The 20662-nt window shown below is 42.6% G+C and overlaps 1 protein-coding gene across 1 annotated transcript; it reads left to right on the forward strand.

The window, feature by feature from the left end:
* Window positions 1–1062: 1062 nt before the first annotated feature.
* On the forward strand, window positions 1063–3987 carry LOC125516055 (phosphopantetheine adenylyltransferase). The gene is made up of 6 exons (XM_048681542.2): window positions 1063–1383; window positions 1664–1735; window positions 2905–2964; window positions 3199–3293; window positions 3445–3514; window positions 3612–3987. The coding sequence occupies exons 1-6, from the start codon at window positions 1147–1149 to the stop codon at window positions 3762–3764; spliced, it is 687 nt and encodes a 228-aa protein (XP_048537499.1). The 5' UTR covers window positions 1063–1146; the 3' UTR covers window positions 3765–3987.
* Window positions 3988–20662: the final 16675 nt, after the last annotated feature.

Raw genomic sequence — 20662 nt, forward strand, 5'->3', positions numbered from 1 at the left:
TTGCACTCAGAAACCAGGAGCATATCTCCTTGCACTTGGCCAACAAAAACTCATCCCCGACGCAAAACAAATCCATCGCCCTCTTCCAGCTTGGACCTGCTTGCCATCAATCAAACACCAAATTTGCAAATCAAAGAATTAAAACGAATTTGATTATTCGGATCAAAATCACCACAAAACAATCTAAAATGGGCTCCATTCAACAAAATCTAATTTTTAGGGTTTTTTATTTCAAAACTAGTTGCCATTAGTACCGCTGGCAGGAATCCAATCCTAAATAGATGTCCATACTGATTGCAAACTGGAGCAACTCAACGCATGTCAATTCAATCGCCCATTTAATCGACTTAAAACCGAATCCTAATTGCTAGGGTTTCGATTAGATTCCAGCAGCGATTCCAGCAGCGATAAATTCATGTAAGGTTGTAGGGCAACAATGACTAACTGACTGCTATAAATAAATAAATCTGCAATAGTAAAAATATAGAAATGAAGTGTCATTATGAGTTTAAAACACATATAAAACTACAATATATATAGGGGAAACTATAATAATAAACCATAAATATTGTTTGTTGAAAAAGGAAACCATATGATTTTTTCTAAAGGATGAATGATTAGGTGTATCATCTAGCTGTCACTGAAACAAAACAAAAGGAGAGAGATCATACTTTTTGGCTTCGAAGAAGAGATTAGACTAAATTAATGTTTTTCTTTTAAATTTAATTCAAACTAGACCAAAGGAAAAAAAATCTACTGTAGTATGTTTCCAATCCTAAAAACCAAATAAACATTACCGTGCAAAAAATAAACATTGCAGGCAAAGTTCTAATAAAATACTTACTCCGTCTTAAAAATAAGTGTCTTACCTTTATACCAACTTCATTAAAGGAAGTGTACTACTAGTATTTCTCAAAGATTCCTCAGATTTTCTTAATCAAAAGTAACTCTCAAAGCTCCGAAAACGAATTTTCAAGGCTGGCCAGAGCCCACCACCCGAGAAGCGGTGGTGGTGAGCGGCGAGTCGTCAGTTCAGTCAAACTTCCATATAAAGAAACGGAGCTGCTCCCCTCCACCGCCGCACACGCGAACCAACCCCGCCCCCACCTACCTTCCGTTACACGCTGCCGCTGCGCGCGCGTCGCCATGGTAGCAGCCATGGAGGAGGAAGCGTCCAAAGGAGGCTCAGAGGAAACTTTCGCCGTCGTGAATCCTGCGGGCCAGGCCGCCGTCACGGGGTCCGGCGACGGCGCGAACCATCAGACCGGCGAACACGACGCGACGATTACGAGGCCGCCGCCGCCCCGTAGTAATAATTATGGGGCCGTCGTCATCGGCGGCACCTTCGACCGCCTGCACCGCGGCCACCACCTCTTCCTCCAGGTCCGTCCGTCCGTCCGTCCTCTCCCCTGTCAAATGATCTCATCTCGCCGCGCCGGTCGCCGCTGGCAAACTGAACCCGTTCGTGCTCCGATCGCATGCCGGCCAAATTGATCTCCGTTCCCGCATCAGGCCCGTCGATCGATCCCCTCGAGAGCACCCGCTCTGCTTCTTCCGTCTGAATCGCATGTTTTCCTCAGTGAATCATAGCAGAGCCATGTGCTATCTCTAGACGGGACAAAAGGAAAACACTAAACTGGGCGTGTGATGTATGTGACAACAGGCGGCGGCGGAGCTGGCGAGGGAGCGGATCGTGATCGGCGTCTGCGACGGCCCGATGCTCGCCAAGAAGAAGGTTAGCTCAATCTCATTCCTCGTTAATTTGTCACCTGCTGCTGTACATTTTCAACCCATCGATCAACTCGCTAGCGTCCTTTCGATACGTCCAAATTAACTAAGAGGCTGATAAACGTCGTGCGTCTGGTAAACACATGGCAACTCGAAACGTTTTTATGACAAGCTTAGTGACGCGAGAATGACAACTCACGGAGCGTTTTTTTGGTTGTTTTTTTTTCTTTTCAGACGGCAACTTTAGTTTAGAAACATCAAGGCCGGATTGTTTCGTGCGACACAGACAGCACTTATCATTTGGGTTAATTAATTTTACGAGACATAGTAGCACTGAAAAAAGTACTGCTACGGTGCCGCTGCTGCTGCCGCATCAATTTTTGAATAAAGTTTGAGAAGACGTCTCAACTCGCATGACATGCCAACTACTGTAGCTGACGCTGCTCCACATCTACATGTCCTCCTAGCTGTTGGTCATCTCTCAGCTCATACCAACCGAATCCTCTCTGGTATACAAGAAAACGGGGAAGGATCCGTTCTGTCGTCCCATGCAATGCCACTTGAGTGCATAATTTGGGGGCATTGGAACCCTTAAGAAGTTTTTCTATGTAGCATTTCGTTGCACTATATTACAAAAAACCATGAATTGACTCAAACCTCTTGGAAATAATCATCTGTTCCTAAGGTTCAGTAAGCAGGTAATTTTTGGTAGAAATTCAGCCGTGTATGGTACAAATGAGCATGGTATGTTAATCCGGCACTTATTTTTTTCTATTTCGTACGCTCTTGGAAGCATGCTAATCAAAGTAGGGAGGCCCTAAGCGTGTCACTATCATAAAAAGAATATGTACATTGATAAGTAGTTGAGCAGTACCCTTAGCAAGCAATCTTCCATTCTACGAATACAACCGGGCAACTACACAAAATTCAATGAATGTGGACAGGGTGTTGAAGCTCCATGGGCACCTGACACACACCTCTGGTAGGGTTACTCAATCATTGGTTGAGCTGCATATGTCTACCTCAAAGCATCAATTATTAGTTGAATTGCATACATTCTCTTTGTAAAAGCTGCCTAGCTATTGGTCATGGCATCTAGATTTATTCTAGATAAAATCTGTGTGCATATGTCTGATGGCCATCTCTTGTTTTTGGTGGTTCGTTTGCACTTTGCAGTATGGTTACCTGATACAACCAATCGAGACGCGGATGGAAAATGTCAAGGATTATATCAAGGTATCTTTCACCCAATCGTAAAAAGTCTCTTGTTCCTCAGCCTATGTAACACCTGAACTCAGCTCGCTAGATTAATAGGTAGTACTCGCTTATGTATAGCATCAATCTGCATTTTGGTACTAGAAAGTGACAATTACCTGGGTCCTGCTTCTTGCACCATTTTCAGCCAGTAAGCCTGAAATTTAGCTTCGCGTCTTGTCATATATCTGATACATTTCGCTGTCAACTTGCTAGTCTGTCAAGCCGGATCTTGAGGTTCATGTCGAACCAATCATCGACCCTTATGGCCCCTCCATTGTCGATGAGGCTCTGGAGGCGATCGTTGTCAGGTTAGGCTTCTTAATAGCCCGGCTTGCTTCTTTTTTCTAACAGGATTTCTATTTTTCTAGCATGGCGAAGTATCATAAAAACTAATCTCTATTCTCTACACAAGTGTGAAATATTTAATCTGTCATTATTTCCATGCAATTCTCGGACCAGCAAGGAGACATTGCCAGGAGGGCATGCTGTCAACAGGAAGAGGGCCGAGAGAGGCCTCACACAGCTGGAGGTTTGGTTGCAACATCACTAACTATTTGCTCCAGAAAGTACACCTTCTAGGTAGGTGCTGCAAGATGACAAACTGATTTTTCCTATCATTGTCCTAGATTGAGGTGGCGGAACTAGTGCCAGAGAAATCTACAGGAAACAAGATCAGCTCTACAGCATTCAGAAAGATTGAGGCCGAAAAGGCGCTGCAGCAGCAAATGCTGGACCAGCAGGAGGAGCAACAAGCAGTTGAGTTGGAGTGCAGGACATAGCCAGCCATCCTATCATGTCAAGTTCAGCTGGCAGATTAATGCAATTGCAAATCGTCTACTTACAAGTTCTACTTTACATACAAAAAATGTATATGAAGGAGTAATATATATGCAAAAGGATAGCAGCAGAGCACTTTTTTGGCTCTTGTAAAAATGGGCACCAAGCTTAAGGATTTACACAATTTTCTCAAACAAGTAATCTATCTATCTATCTATCTATCTATATATCTATCTATATCTATATCTATATATATATATATATATATATATATATACCTATACTAATTCCAGACTTCCTAGAAATTCCCACGTAAATTAGATTTTACGAGCCGTTCATCTAGCGTGGGACCGAATTATTACGGTGTAGATCCAACGATAAAATCCTCCTAAGCAAAAAAAGGCGCTTTTCTCAGCTGTAAAAAAATAAGAAGAAAAAAATAGCAATCTATCTACTACTACCATCCAACTTGCACGACCAAGTTAATAACGGCCCACTCTCACGTCCCTCTCTTGAAAAGAGTCCAAGTTTTGTACAATGGCCCACCATCAAACTCTCACGTCTCTCTCTTGAAAAGAGTCCATGTTTTGTACAACTGCACCACGATCTACATTAAATATAGTCCATGTTTTATACAACTTGCACCAGATTTCCACGTTAATTCCTTGCTACCCCTACGATGAAAGACAACCCATATCTCTGTTCATCTTGAAGGTCGCCTCCACATTGATCAGTCCATGGATTTCAATGGTGTACCAAGCCTGTTATTTCCTGCGCCATGAAGCTTCCACTACTCGACTGCCCCTCCCGGTACGTTGTCATCGGTTACTGCAATAGCCGCCTTATGCTTCTCTGGTACTCCGCTGCTCGCACTCCTCGCAACAGGGATAGATTGATCCAGGTTTGATCTACTACCATACATGCGCCACGTTAATCGGAGAAATTAGAGAAATTCACAAGCACCACTCTTAGTGGTATCAGTTCCTCAAAAAAAAATATAGTGGGATCGAATTATAACGACCAGATTTAGTCCCCAAAAATTGATCTACAATATATCTATCAATGGACTCAATACAAAACCTCACGTTCAGACTTTTAGATGCAAAGTTTCAGAAAAAAATATTTGTTGGCGTACAATAAATAATTTTTTTTCACATGGGTTACCTACATGCATGAAAAAAAAGAAACTAACTTTAATTATCTCTTTTATATGAAAATAGCAGGCCTGGTTTATCTCCTGAAAACGTGCAAGGCATGCAGAAGGTTTCCTAAAAAATGTTGTATACGCATGCATGCAAAAACAGAAAAGAAAACTAACTTTCAATGATCTCCTATAGAGACGTGCAAAGGAAAAGGCTTTCCTTGCGAGTCGTTTAAATTTAATCGCAGCTGACCCTACAAAAAAAATAATCGCAGCTGATAACCATCTCTTTGTGATCTGAGGATCTATTCTTCTCCATGATCTCCGCATCATCCTCATTGTGTGCTACGATGATGGCGGCAGCCCATGTTTGCTTCGTCTCCAACCAGGAGTTTATCATGCGTGCATATACTTACCAACAGCAGCACTGCCTAGGATCCGCGTAGTCCCCTCCGATGATAAAGTCTCCGTGATCTCCGCATCATCCAGGTTGTGCGCTACGCCGACGGTGGCAGCCTATGTTTGCTTCGTCTCCAACCACAAAATCATGTGTGCATACAGATACATTGCAGTGCTGCCCAGACTGCTCATACTCCCCTCTGACGATAGAGTCTTGCTGCCAGACACGACGATCTCACAAAGTGCTCTCAACTTGCCATCCAATGGCTGCTTACCGCGTGTGTGCCTTCTCCATTCGATGAGAAAAAGATTGACTGCTTGATATCGAGGTTTCCCAACAATAAATGGAACACATCAGATCAAAGCCGTAAGAGGAACTTGAATTCCTTTTGGTTAGTTCTTTCTCTTCCTGTAATTTTTGCATGGGCCGCCTGATGTGATACTTTGTATGTGAAGTTAAGAAAATGACTGATATGATTTCGCTTTGCTGCATGGGATTTGATTATGGGAGTTTTAGATATGTTTGGACCACACATACATATACAATAGATGCAGATATGGTTGTTGCTTCCTTAGTTTATTGTTATTTTTATGTGTTCGGATATTTACAAACCTTATCTATGACATTGAATTATGTTGTTTTGCAGGATGTGTTCATCGATGCTCTGGATAGCAATTCTGATCGCCATTGACAATATATATCTAATTAGTTTTGCAAGATACTTGCCTTTTGTTTATCATCTGTATCTATAATGGTATGGAGGTCTCATGAAAGCTTACTAGAAAAAAGAGAATATCAATGCTTATAAGTTATTAGTTTTTCTTTGATTTACCTTCATTTAACTGATATCCAACTACTCAAGATTTTAAGAGCATCTCTTTGCGAGCATTTTCATTTAGGTGAGAACTGATTTATATAGTTGTTGTGCATCGATATGGATACTTTATTTTTCTAATTATGTACTTCCTTTGAAGTTCAGCATATGTTTATATAATGTCACCATATCAGAACTTAGCAGATATCAAAAGATTTTAGCATATGATTTCTACCTCAGTTTTTACATTCTGAATTTATGTAATTTGCTGATACTTTGCTTCTCGGGTCTAAGTACACGCCCATTGTGAGAAATTTTCCTTTTCGGTTTTGCAAGGTATTGGCGATGTTCCAGTCTATTGCAGCAGATGACACTTTTGGTTAGATCAACCATTCATAATTGTCCAAAGTACTATCGTTTTGTTGGCAGAGGATTCTTATGGGGACAAATGGCACACTTCATTTTAGTTTACTTTTCAGGCCAATGAAATTGCTGGAGTGGAAAAAATTGAGTGTGTATGTATTATTACTTTTAGTAGAACATACACCTACACCTTCCTGTACAAACTATGTTGTTGTAATAATAATTTCTGTATTCTAATAAGTTTTGGTTGGACACTTCAACTCTGTTAGAAAGTTTTTACTTCAGCTCTATTAGTAAGATTATACTGATGCACTGATTATCAAATTAATGTTCCTATGCAGTTAGATGAGTGAATCTTTTTTCATGTAATAAAAATATGGATGTTTCAGTTACAAATATTATTTCACAGTATCATTTGTACTAAAATAAAAAAATCCATGCTACATTTTTTCAGTATATCTCTTTTTAAAACCCGTTTAGCTTAACTATTTGATAGAGTTTGCATCATTACAATCGGTATACTTACCATATATATACTTCATGTATTCTTATTTGACGTATGTTTGTGGAGTTTATCTTAACAACATGTTGTACACTATTTATTGATGTTTTAAGCTAGAGTGTATGATTTGATAATGAGATATCTGGAAAAAAAGACAGATTTAGTGTGTGCGTACCAATATTTTGACATCCATCATGAAGTAAGCAATCTTTTGAAAAATAACTTTTTATTTCAGAGATCATTTGCATCTATCACGAAGTAAGAACATTCATGTGATACCTTACTATAGAACTTATTTGTTCTAAAATTCATTGCTGCTCATTAGAATAAATTTTCTTCCCGCAAAAAAAAATCTGATATTTAGCATTTATTGTCTTTTTTCAACTTAATTATATTAAGTAAAGTCACATGCATTTGTTAGGTTCTCACTTGGCTTTTTTATACATGTCAAATATCCTTTTTTATGAATTTATTAATGATGTAATTTTAACGAGACATAGCCACGTTTTATTGGTTAAAGTTAAGGCCAGACTTGAATGTCGAAAAGAGTGTGCCTTCTTTTTGTAATCGGATTGATATTGTATATATATAGCAATTAATACTTTTGCAAAAAATAGTCAATACACAACTGACAAAAGGGAAATAACTAAGATTTTTGTCTACACTTAGTCAATACACAATGTAGGACTTATTTGCAAAATACATAGTTAATTATGGAACAACCACAATAACTACAGAATGAAAAAAGTACTAATTCATGAAGCTTCGGGACTAAATAGTCACTACCCTAAAAAATAACCAATCAATGAGTCAGCTGGAAATGCTCAAAAACAATTGGAAACAAAAATTAGTCCCATGTGTCTTAAATAGTAAACTAGACTCTAAATTTATATGTAGTTCATAATATCATATATTCATATCTTATATTAAAAAGCTAGCCCGTGCGAATGCACGGGTTGGCGACTAGTAAAGATAATGATTAGAAGGTTTCCTGATTCGTAACGTACACGAGGGTACAAAAGTTTTTTTTCTAAGATACACCGATTACGACGCAGACGCACCTCATGGGTGGGCACTTCCAAACCAAAAACAGAAATCCAAACTGAACCATTTTAACCAAAATATAGGTTAAATTGATTTTTGGTTATTCAATTCGGTTTGGAAAATAGACACTACACACTAGTAGAAAACAGGGCTTTGGTCCAGGCCTGGCCAGCCCATTAGTTCCGGTTCAGTCATGAACCAGGGCCCATGGAGGCATACGTCCCGGTTCATGTGCCCAGGGGGGCGGCTGGGCCTCGTGGGGCATTGGTCCCGGTTCGTCTGGACCCTTCGGTCTCGATTCCAGACATGAACCGGGACCAATGGGCCTCGCTCCTGGCCCACAACCATTAGTCCCCTTTGGTCTCGGTTCCAGCCACGAACCGGGACCAATGAGATGCCTATATATACCCCTTCGCCAGCGAGCAGAGCACTCCACATTGCTCTATTTTTCTGGCCGGCGAGGGGAGAGCTTTGTGGTGCTCTAGCTCACCTCCTATGCACATGAGGTGTTCGATGAAATGTTCGGGCCACACTACCTAAGCTTTCTCCTCTCGAAGCTCCTTGTCCAATCTTCATTTTTCTCGAGATTGTCTAGGTTTGGCGGTCCGTCCTGTCCCGTCCCCGTCCTCACCGCCGTCGATCGCCCATGCCGATCTCGTCGCCGGCACCACCCTGGTGAGCCTCTTGATCTTATCTTTTTTCTAAAAGAAAAAAGTTCTTAAGTGTATGATTTAGATAGATACTCGTGTAATTTTCTTACTTTTATTATTGTTTGTTATTATATAGTGCGATGGTTTTGGTATCCGCCTCCGTCGGCTCTCATCCTGTCTATGATTCGGATGTGGTGTATATATTAACTTTTATAACTATTTGGTTCATTTATTGTTTATGACAATTATGCCGACCAACGTGACATAGATTTTTTTATCTAGGAGGTATGTGAACTGGAAATTCCAACCGACCCTATTGTCGAGAGGTTAAATTTAGTTGAAGAAGAAAATAATTACAAAAGGAAAAATTAAAAAAATTGAGGAGGAGAAGATGATATTGGAGTTGCATGTTGCGGATGTTGTCGATGATCACAAGATCAAGATGGATGCAATGCGCTTGAAGATTAGAAAGATTAGAAAATATGCCATTCATACCGAGGCTTGGTATCATTACGCTGTTGGATCAATTGTTACCTTGGTTGCGATTATGATCGCATTTGTTGTTGCATTGAAATGTTTTACATAGTTTCAATGTATGGTTTAATTAGATGCTCTGGAGAACTATGTATGTACTTTGGTTTTAATGTGATGATGAACTTCTATTAATTTGGTCACTTATCTATTCATGATGTCCTATAATGGTTTTTGACACACTTAATTATATATAATGCACGCAGATGAACCGGCAATGGATGTATGGTAACAGATGCACCTCCGAGTACATTGAGGGCCTGCATAATTTTCTCGCAGTGGCTGAGGCAAACAAGCAGAATGGTTTTATGTGTTGTCCATGCCCTAGCTGTGGGAATACGAGGTCTTACTCTGACTCGAAAACCCTTCACACCCACCTGCTTTATAAGGGTTTCATGCCACACTATAATGTTTGGACCAAGCACGGAGAAATACGGGTTATGATGGAAGACAACAAAGAAGAAGAGGATGATGACAACTATGTGCCTCCTGAATACGATGATGCTGCAACGGGGGAAGCTGAAGATCAAGAGTAACCAAACGATGTGCCCGATGATGATCTCCATCGGGTTATTGTTGATGCAAAGAGACAGCGCGAAAGTGAAAAGGAGAAGTTGAAATTCGATCGCATGTTAGAGGATAACAGAAAAGCGTTGTACCCCAATTGTGAAGATGGCAACACAAAGCTCGGTACCGTACTGGAATTGCTGCAGTGGAAGGCAGAGAATGTTGTGCCTGGCAAAGGATTTGAGAAGCTACTGAAAATATTGAAGAAGAAGCTTCCAAAGGATAACGAATTGCCCGACAATACGTACGCATCAAAGAAGGCCGTACGCCCTATAGGATTGGAGGTGCAGAAGATACATGCATGCCCTAATGACTGCAACCTCTACCGCGGTGCGTACAAGGATTTGAACACATGCCCAGTATGCGGTGCATTGCGGTATAAGATCAGACGAGATGATCCTGAAGCTATTGACAGCGAGCCCCCCAGGAAGAGGGTTCGTGCGAAGGTGATGTGGTATGTTCCTATAATACCACAGTTGAAATGTCTGTTCAGAAACAAAGAGCATGCCAAGTTGATGCGATGGCACAGAGAGGACCGTAAAAAAGACGGGAAGTTGAGAGCACCCGCTGACGGGTCGCAGTGAAGAAAATCGAGAGAAAGTACTAGGAGGAGTTTGCAGGTGACGCAAGGAACGTATGGTTTGGTTTAAGCGCGGATGGCATTAATCCTTTTGGGGAGCAGAGCAGCAATCACAGCACCTGGCCCGTGACTCTATGTATCTATAACCTTTCACCTTGGATGTGCATGAAGCGGAACTTCATTATGATGCCAGTACTCATCCAAGGCCCTAAGCAACCCGGTAATGACATTGATGTGTACCTAACGCCATTAGTTGAATAAATTTTACAGCTGTGGAATGGAAACGGTGTACGTGTGTGGGATGAGAACAGACAGGAGGAATTTGACATGCATGCGTTGTTGTTTGTAACCATCAATGATTAGCCTGCTCTCAGTAACCTTTTAGGATAGACAAACAAGGGATACCATGCATGCGCGCACTATTTAGCTGTCACCGAAAGTATATACCTGGACAAATGCAGGAAGAATGTGTACTTGGGGTATCGTCGATTTCTTCTGACCAACCATCAATGTTGAAAGAAATGAAAGCATTTCAAAGGCGAGGTAGATCGCCGGAAGAAGCCCGCCATGCGTATCGGTGATCACGTACTTACTATGGTCAATGATTTACACGTAATATTTGGAAAGGGTCCCGGTGTACTATCTGTTCTGAATGACACTGAGGGACGCGCACCCATGTAGAGAAAAAATCTATATTTTGGGACCTACCCTACTAGAAAGACCTAGAGGTCCGCTCTTCAATCGACGTGATGCACGTGACGAAGAACCTTTGCGTGAACCTGCTAGGCTTAGGCATGTATGGGAAGACAAAATATACAACAGAGGCACGGGAGGACCTGCAACGTTTGCACGAAAAAGACGGCATGCCTCCAAAGCAGTATGAAGGTCCTGCCAGCTACGCTCTTATCAAAGAAGAGAAGAAAATCTTCTTTGAATGCCTGCTCAGTATGAAGGTCTTGTCTGGCTTCTCGTCAATATAAAGGGAATAATAAATATGGTCGAGAAAAAGTTTCAGAACCTAAATTCTCATGACTGCCACGTGATTATGACGCAACTGCTTCCGGTTGCATTGAGGGGGCTTCTACCGAAAAATGTTCGATTAGCCATTGTGAAGCTATGTGCATTCCTCAATGCAATCTCTCAAAAGGTGATCGATCCAGAAATCCTACTGAGGCTAAGGGGTGATGTGGTGCAATGTCTTGTCAGTTTCGAGCTAGTGTTCCCACCATCCTTCTTCAATATCATGACGCGCGTCCTAGTTCGTCTAGTCGACGAGATTGTCATTCTGGGCCCCGTATTTCTACACAATATGTTCCCCTTTGAGAGGTTCATGGGATTCCTAGAGAAATATGTCTGTAACCGTGCTAGGCCAGAAGGAAGCATCTCCATGGGCCATCAAACAGAGGATGTCATTGGGTTTTGTGTTGACTTCATTCCTGGCCTTAAGAAGATTGGTCTCCCTCAATCGCGGTATGAGGGGAGACTGACTGGAAAAGGCACGCTAGGAGGGGACTCAATAATATGTAGGGACGGGCATTCTTGGTCTCAAGCACACTACACAGTTCTACAGAACTCTACCTTGGTGACCCCGTATGTCGATGAACACAAGAACATTGCGCTCCAAACACCCGGAGCAGTGTGACGACTGGATTACATGTGAACACATCTGGACTTTCGGCAGTTGGTTGGAAACACGTCTCAGAGGTGACAAAACTGTTTTTGATGAGCTGTACTCGTTGTCCAGGAGACCATCTTCGACTGTATTGACTTACAAAGGATACGGGATAAATGGGAATACATTTTACACGGTCGCCTAAGATCAAAAGAGCACCAACCAAAACATCGGTGTCCGCTGTGATGCAGCAACCAAGAGGGGAAAGGACACATATTATGGTTACATAGTGGACATATGGGAACTTGACTACGGACATGATTTTAAGGTCCCTTTGTTTAAGTGCAAATGGGTCAATCTATCAGGAGGCGGGGTACAGGTAGACCCACAGTACAGAATGACAACATTGGATCTGAACAATCTTGGGTACATAGACAAACCATTCGTCCTAGCCAATGATGTAGCGTAGATTTTCTATGTGAAGGACATGTCTACCAAACCGAGAAAAAGAAAATATAAGGAAGCAAATACATCATATGATGAGCCAAAGCACCACATAGTTCTTTAAGGAAAAAGAGACATCATGGAATTGGAGGGCAAGACAGACATGTCTGAAGATTATGACAAGTTCATGAAATTCCTCCCTTCAAAGTCAAGGCTGACCCAAGCACCCTGTTAAGCGATGAAGAATATCCATGGTTACGGCGCAATAAGCAAAGGACACAAGCGAAGAAAAAGTGAAGACTTTCTCTCCACAACTATTATGATGATGCCTTTGATCTAGAATAGCACTGCAATTACATGTGAAGAAATGAAATGCCTTTTGTAACAGACGAGTTTCAGTACGAAACCCTGATACTTCGAAAGAGATTGTCCATTTTGTACACGAAGTGCATCCATTTTTTGTCATAACCCTCTCAACTTTTTAGCATATGCTATATGGGTGAAATGATGATACCATGCCAATTTTCATCCTCTTCAGAGTTCATTTGTAGTGCTTTTCAATTTCACGGTCATATAGCTCAAAAAAATTAGTAAATGCATGAAAAATAACAAATGAAGTCAGAAAAGGTTGAAAATTTATGATGTGGCTTTGAATGGTGCATTTTGAATACACAAAAAGTCTGGAGTTCAAATAAGTTCAGAAAAATGAAATCCCTTTGTAACAGACGAGTTTCCATATGAAACCCTAATACTTCGAAAGAGATTGTCCGTTTTGTACATGAAGTGCATCCAGTTTTTGCCGTAACCCTCTCATGTTTTCAGCACATGCTAGGTGGGTGAAATGATGATACCATGCCAACTTTCAACCTTTTTAGAGTTCATTTGTAGTGCTTTTCAATTTCAGGGTCATTTAGCGCAAAAAGAATGAACTGATAGCAAAAGGAATGAACTTAAAATAATCAATTAAAATATTCTGTTATGATCAACTAAAACAAAACTATAATATTCTACAATAGCAAAAAGAATCAACTAAAAAGCTTTTATAAAACTCTAATAGCAAAAGGAATCAACTAAAAAGCTTTTATAAACCTCTAGTATTTTTTAAACTAAAATTATATAAAATTTATGCAACTAAAATTATCAAAGTATTTTCTGTTCAAAACATTAATGGCAAAAAGAATTTTCATAAAGAAATTTTTTGTTAGAAACTTTAACAGCAAACTTAAATAACAAAATTTGTTCTTGATTAAAACATACATTTAAAATAACCTAAAAATTACCAAATTTAATACAATGATAAAACACAATAATATTAAATAGCAGGAAAAAGAATCACTCAAAAATCTATTTTTATAGTAAAGTTATTCACAAACTAGTGATTCACACAAATTTAAAAGAACTCAAATTTGAAAATTAATGGCACTAATAGAAAGTCTATAATTTTTGTGACCTAACAGCAAAAAGAATCACTGCAAAACTGCAAAAAAAAGCAAAAAAGAAAACAGAAAAAATGCCACCTACTGGGCCACCACGGCGTGAATACGAGTAGAAACCCAGCTAGTTGGGCCAGGATTCAGACCCGCAGAAGGTCCAGCAGGCCCACAGGCATAGCAGTGTCAGATTAGGCCCATAAGCCTGCAGTTCAGAGGAGTTCAAGAGGGATGAGGCAGTCGAGCTTATAAACCGGTGTGGGGCACTCTCAACTAGCGAGGTGGGACTAAACTACCACCATCGCGCCGCTGTGCAAGCCCATTGGTCCCGGTTGGTGCCACGGACCGGGACCAATACCACCCTTTGGCCCCGGTTCATGGCACCAACTGGGACCAATGCCCACCTTTGGTCCCGGTTCGTGCCACCAACCGGGACCAAAGTTCTTTGCTTCCCGCCCTTTGGGCTGCTGAAAAGAGACCTTTGGTCCCGGTTGGTGGCACGAACTGGGACCAAAGGGGGGCATTGATCCCGATTTGTGCCACGAACGGGGACCAATGGTTTTGCTATATAAGCAAACACTTAGCATTTTTCAGATTTCATCTCTGCAGTTGCCCCGCCCCGACGACGCCGCCAGGCTGCCCAAACTCGCCCCGTCGACGTTGTCGCCGCCCTCTGCCCCATCGATGCCGCCAGGCTGCTCGACCTCGTCGTCGACGCCCTCGTCGTGCCCCGACCACGCCGTCATCGCCCCTGCCCCGACCATGCGCCCTCACTGTGCCTCTGCCTCGCCCTGCCCCGATCGACCACGCCGCCGTCGCCGCGCTCTACACCAACATCGTGCCTCTGCCCCTACCCCGACCACGTCGCACCTCTCCTTAGTCAGGCCGGCGCCCCCTTCCTCCCTGTCCTCTCCTCCCTATTTTTTCACATATATATGATGTTTTTTCAGATTATATGTATATGTGTGATTATATGTATGTGTGTATATATGATTATATGTCCTATTTTTTAGATTTTTTCATATATATGATGATTTTTTGCATTTTTATAAAAATGTATATATGTATGTATGTTCTCTGTGTATATATGTTCATGTATGCAAAAGTTAGATTTTTAGAAAAGTTGTATCTATGTATGTTCTCTGATCTAGTGCATCTTAGGTTAGTTTCATTTTTAGAGAAGTTTTATATATTTAGGAAGAAGGAAGATAAGGAAGAAGGAAGAAGAAGAAAAGGTTTTATATATGCAAAAGTTACATTTTTAGAAGAAAAAAAATTATATATCTAGCTAGGAAGAAGGAAGAAGAAAGAAGAAGAAAAACTTTTATATATGCAAAAGTTACATTTTTAGAAAAGTATTATCTAGGAAGAAGGAAGAAGGAAGAAGAAGAAAAATAAGAGGAGAGGAAAAAGGAAAATAAGAAGAGGAAGAAAAGGAGAAGAAGAAGGAGAAGAAGAAGGAGAAGAAGAAGGAGAAGAAGAGGAGAAAAAATAAGAAGAGGAAAAAGAAGAAGAAAAAGAGGAGGAGAAGAAGGAATAGAGGAGAAGAAGAAAAATAAAATAATAAGAAGAAGAAAAATAGGAGAAGAAGGAATAGAGGAGAAAAAATTCTATTTTTTTCTTTTACTCTATTCCTTCTTCTTCTATTATTCTATTTTTTTTCTTCTCCTCTATTCCTTCTTCTTCTCCTATTTTTTTCTTATTCTTTTTCTTCGATCTTCTCCTCTATTCTTTTCTTCTTCTCCTCTTTTTTTCTTCTTCTTCCTCTTCTTATTTTTTATCGGGTATGTCGTTGTCGAGATACCCCCTCCCAGATAACTTCGACATGAGGGGGGGGGTCGATATACCCCCTCCCTGATAACTTCGACATGGGGGGGTCGATACCTCCTCCCCGATAACATTATTTTCTCATTTATGTATGTCATCGTTGTCGATATACCCCCTCCCTGATAACTTCGACATGAGGGGGGGTCGATATACCCCCTCCCCGATAACTTAGACCATGGGAGCACCCCCCCTCTCGCTCGACCAACTCTCGAGGACACCCAAACCCTAGAAAATAACGATGTCGGTCTCCTACCCCCTCCCGCGCCTACTCGACAAACTCTCTCGAGATTTATAAGAGATTTATCAAGAATGCCCCCATTATGGATGTGCATAATTAAGTTGATCCATATTTTTCCTGATCTCATCTACCATTCTATATTTGCACGTTCTCTTGTGTCAAAGTATTGAAGAAATCCATGGTTTTATAATTGGCCGGAAGTAACAGGCTCATGATGGTATGAAGCTCTCCAAAATTATTTTGGAACGGAGTCCTGATAGTATAATTCGTTTTTTGGTACGAAGTTCAGCAAAGGCCATCCAAATAGTGATATTCGAAAGGCTCTTGCTGAACTTCATACCAATAAGCGAATTATCCTATCAGGACTCCATTCCAAAATAATTTTGGAGAGCTTCATACCATCATGCGCCTGTTACTTCCGGCTAATGATGAAGCCATGGTTTTCTTGAATCCTTTGACACTAGACAACATGACATATAGAAGGGTAGATGAGATCAGGAAAAATAGGGACCATTTTCTGCACATCCAGAATGGCGTCATTTTGTTAAATCCCTTGTCGGTCCAGACGTCGGACATTCATGAGAGAGGCGGTCCGGCCCAAACCCTAGAAACATTGTCGAGGCCTCCCCAAACCCTAGAAGCGTTGCCGAGGCCACCCCAAACCCTGGAAGCATTGTCGAGGCCACCCCAAACCGTAGAAGCGTTGAGCTAGCTAGGTCTATGCGTTTGCCACTAATTTATCCATCTGTCATGTTTGTATATTAATTGCCATGTTGTAATATTTGCAGAAACTATGAAGCACCAAGGCTTCGAAGCAGAATAGTTGTTGGGGGACATAATCCTCGGTGGAGGTGATGTCTTATCGTATCTCAATGACACCGATGGTCTGGAAGGAGAGAGTGAAGCAGGCTCCGGTGATCGAACAATGGAGGTGGAAGGACATGATCATGATGGCTCCGGTGACCGAATGCCGGTGGAAGAAGGAGACCATGATGACGGCTCCGATGAGCGAACGGAGGAAGGAGCTGTTGCAAAGTCCGGTGAGGTATATATATTAATTAAGCTTGTGCTGACTAGCTAATTGATGCATTAATTGTTTTGGTATGTACACATATTAACTCTCTTCTTTCTTCTTTTCTAGCCCTCCGGATCAAGCCAAACTTCGGTAACGAGACGAGGCCCGAAGAAAAGGTTGCGCCAGGATGAAAGGTTCACGATCACATCAATCAAGGGTCATGGCCAACCAATTGAACCCAGCCGGACCAAGGAAGCATTTTCTGCATAATGCGGGGTTCTTGTTAGGGACATGATCCCGATCAGCATCCACCAATGGAATAAGCCTAAGATTGAAGACCCTTAAGTGTATTATGTCAATTATAGACAGAAAGATGATCTTTGGACCGTGATGAAGGAAAATGTCACCCTACCGCCAAACAAGGATCCAGATAAGCCAGTTATAGAGCCATTGGTCAAGGCTCATGCTCTTAAGAAGATGGTAGATCTATTCGGGAGGTGGAAGAATGAGTTGAAATCAACGTTTGTAGACAAAGGGAAGACTCCAGAATTCACCGGCCGATTTGAGAAGATAAGAGATCACTGGCCCGCATTTGTGGCCCACAAGACATCGAAGAAGAGTAAGAAGATGTCAGCGACAAACAGGATAAATGCTGCAAAGAAGGAGCATCACCATCTTACGGGGTCAGGTGGCTACCTCAAAGCCCGGTCGTTGTGGGACAAGGCTAAGAATGACCTGCTTGATAAAGGGGTCGAACCAGAGACATTGAACTGGCCAGACTGTTCAAGAACTTGGTTCTTAGGGGTTGGGGGAACATTGGACCCTGAAACAGGGAAGTGCGTTTGGATGGACGAGCAACTTGAAATACTGGTCAAGAAGCTTCAGAAGTATATTGCCACAGCGCAGCAAGGGACGTTCATTCCTGACAGAGAGAACGACGACCTCACAGAGGCCCTTGGGAATCCTAAGCACCCAGGACGAACACGAGGCACGGCAGGCTCCTTTGCATGGAAGGTTGGGTTTCCCGGCGCAGGCGGTTACAAAACCCGGGAGAGGAGGAGGAAAGTGGAGTAGACCGAACTGCAGAAGCTGAATGCAAGGGTACGAGGGCTAGAGGAACAAGCAGTTCACAGCCAATGACCTGCTGGAGCTACCCTAGAAGCTACCCTGCCATCTCAGCGGAGAAGCAGCGTGGCTTCCACCGAGCTCCTTCAGCAGCCTGACTTCACGACTCCTAGCTACCCCGTTGATGCTATCACGCAGGCTCAAGATTACCACCTTATGACGCAATGGCAGAACCTCAAAGTCAAGGCGGCTATCAGCTCTGTTGCACTTCCTGAACCCGACGCAACTTTTCACTGCCTTCCGACTCCACAAGGCTATGCTGTTGTGATGGTGGATGAAATAATGGAGGGATTTGAGGAGCTCGAGCCTGACCACCCTACCAGTGAAGGGGACACTTAGCTGGGTCTTGCTCTGAAGACTCCATGTCTATGGAGAAAGGAGCACATCAAGCTTCCGAACTGGACGCCTCTGCCTCCTCCTACTCCGGCGAGTCAGGGCACTCCGCCTCCTCCTCCGGCGAGTGATTAGGGCACTCCGCCTGACGGTGTCCTGGACTAGGGGGTACTCACCACGTCATCTCCCGACCAGGTGGATCGGACCGAGGACCCCCATGGCGGTTTACTCATGGGCCACTTCGGACAGCCGATGCCGCATACAAGGAAGATTCCACAAGACTTGGTGATCAAGACAAGGACTCCTCTCCACCAACGTATTCGACTAGGACTCTTATTATCCTAGGCCTCTGGTACATTATATAAGCCAGGGTCAGGCTAGTCGATAGAATATGACATTATTCATCATACTCTTAGGTTTTAGACCACAACATATGATCTCGAGGTAGATCAACTCTTTAATCATACACATCGAATATAATCAAGCAGGAGTATGGTTTTACCTCTTAGAGAGGGCACGGACCTGGGTAAACACCGTGTCCCTCGCCTCATGTTACCATTGATCCACAGATGCACAGTTCGACACCTCCTACTAGAGATCTACCGGTTTTGACACCGACAATGGTTCTTTCATTTAGAGTTCCGCTGTGTGATCGGCAAAAGATCAATGGCTCACCTGCAGATCAACTACGACATCGACGTCTTTGTCGCCAGCCCAACTGGTCACCTTGGCTTGACCAAGGACTGTGCCCTGCCTCCAATTTTCATGTTCGAACGAGGGCCTTCATCAACATCAACTCTGATCTCTATCATGGTCATGGAGGAATCATCCATGGAGTTCGGGGGCTCAATGTCAACATTCCCCTCGGGCGATTGTGCTGTTTTTTTCGAACAGCGAACTTGTAACCGCTACCACCACCTTATCGAGCATCGCTTTGACGATTCCTTCGGTGGAATTGTGCGGAATTGAGTCTACAACAACATGGTAAAATTTCGTCGCGTTTCGATGGAGCAATCTCTGCCGATCTCCGATATACCGGAGCCCTGTCGAATCTGGACGAGTTTGGAGTGTGGTGTACAACATCTATCTCAGACGTCCTTTGCAAGATCCAACCGTTGATCAGCTGCGTAATTCCTATATCTACCACCTCTCAAAATGTCAGCTCGATCCAACCGTCCAAACTCCGGGAACCTTCCGATTAGTGCATTACTTTTCGGATCTGTTTTCTGCGCGAATACAAATCCGACCTGAGTTCATCTTTCTTAATGAACGGATATTGGACAACCTTTTTGGAAGAATCTCTTTGTGGGGTATTGTGTTTTGTTTTCCAAACACATGCTTATAAATTTTGCGCCTTTTCGGAGGTAATCTTCATCGTCACGCCGGTGTCAAATCAGCCTTACTCCACGTCTGCCAGCCTGCGGTAGACAGATCGTCGCTTCATCGAGCCGAGCCCAACCTTATCAGATCATCAGCTCGGCAAGCCGAACAAGAGTTCGGTATCACGAAGACTAAATTATCACCAACACCATCGCCCCACGGATTGCACGGGTCAGGCGCGCCGACATCGCCGCTCGGTCACTTCATCAATCCGGCTTTGACCGCGTCACAAGTGATGACCAGCGTCAGCATTGGCCGCACTGTTACTTCTTCAAGCTGATGTTCATCATGCCGAACTGCTTCAACACCTTGGCTAACCTGGCAGCTGCAACGTCTCCTTACCGACCCGCTCCGTTACCTCGGCCTAGGCCGGGAGCTTCACCATCTCTTCATCAGCCTACTCCAGAGACTTCGGCGTCATCAGCCGACTAGCTTCGTCACGTTAGCTAGACCGAGGGCTTTGCCTCGGCGAGCCAACCTTTGCCAGCATCGTCATGCTGTCGCTTCATCGCCCATCAGGCAATGGGTGTGCAATGAAGGAAATATGCACTAGAGGCAATAATAAAGTTGTTATTTATATTTCCTTATATCATGATAAATGTTTATTATTCACGCTAGAATTGTACTAACCGGAAACTTAGTACATGTGTGAATACATAGACAAACAGAGTGTCACTAGTTTGCCTCTACTTGACTACCTCGTTGAATCAATGATGGTTATGTTTCCTAACCATAGACATGAGTTGTCATTTGATTAACAGGATCACATCATTACAGAATGATGTGATTGACTTGACCCATCCGTTAGCTTAGCACGATGATCGTTTAGTTTGTTGCTATTGCTTTCTCCATAACTTATACATGTTCCTATGACTATGAGATCATGCAACTCCCGAATACCGGA

Source organism: Triticum urartu, chromosome 6A, assembly GCF_056163025.1.
Source record: "Triticum urartu cultivar PI428250 chromosome 6A, HENAU_Tu73, whole genome shotgun sequence".
NCBI classification, from domain to species: Eukaryota; Viridiplantae; Streptophyta; class Magnoliopsida; order Poales; family Poaceae; genus Triticum; species Triticum urartu.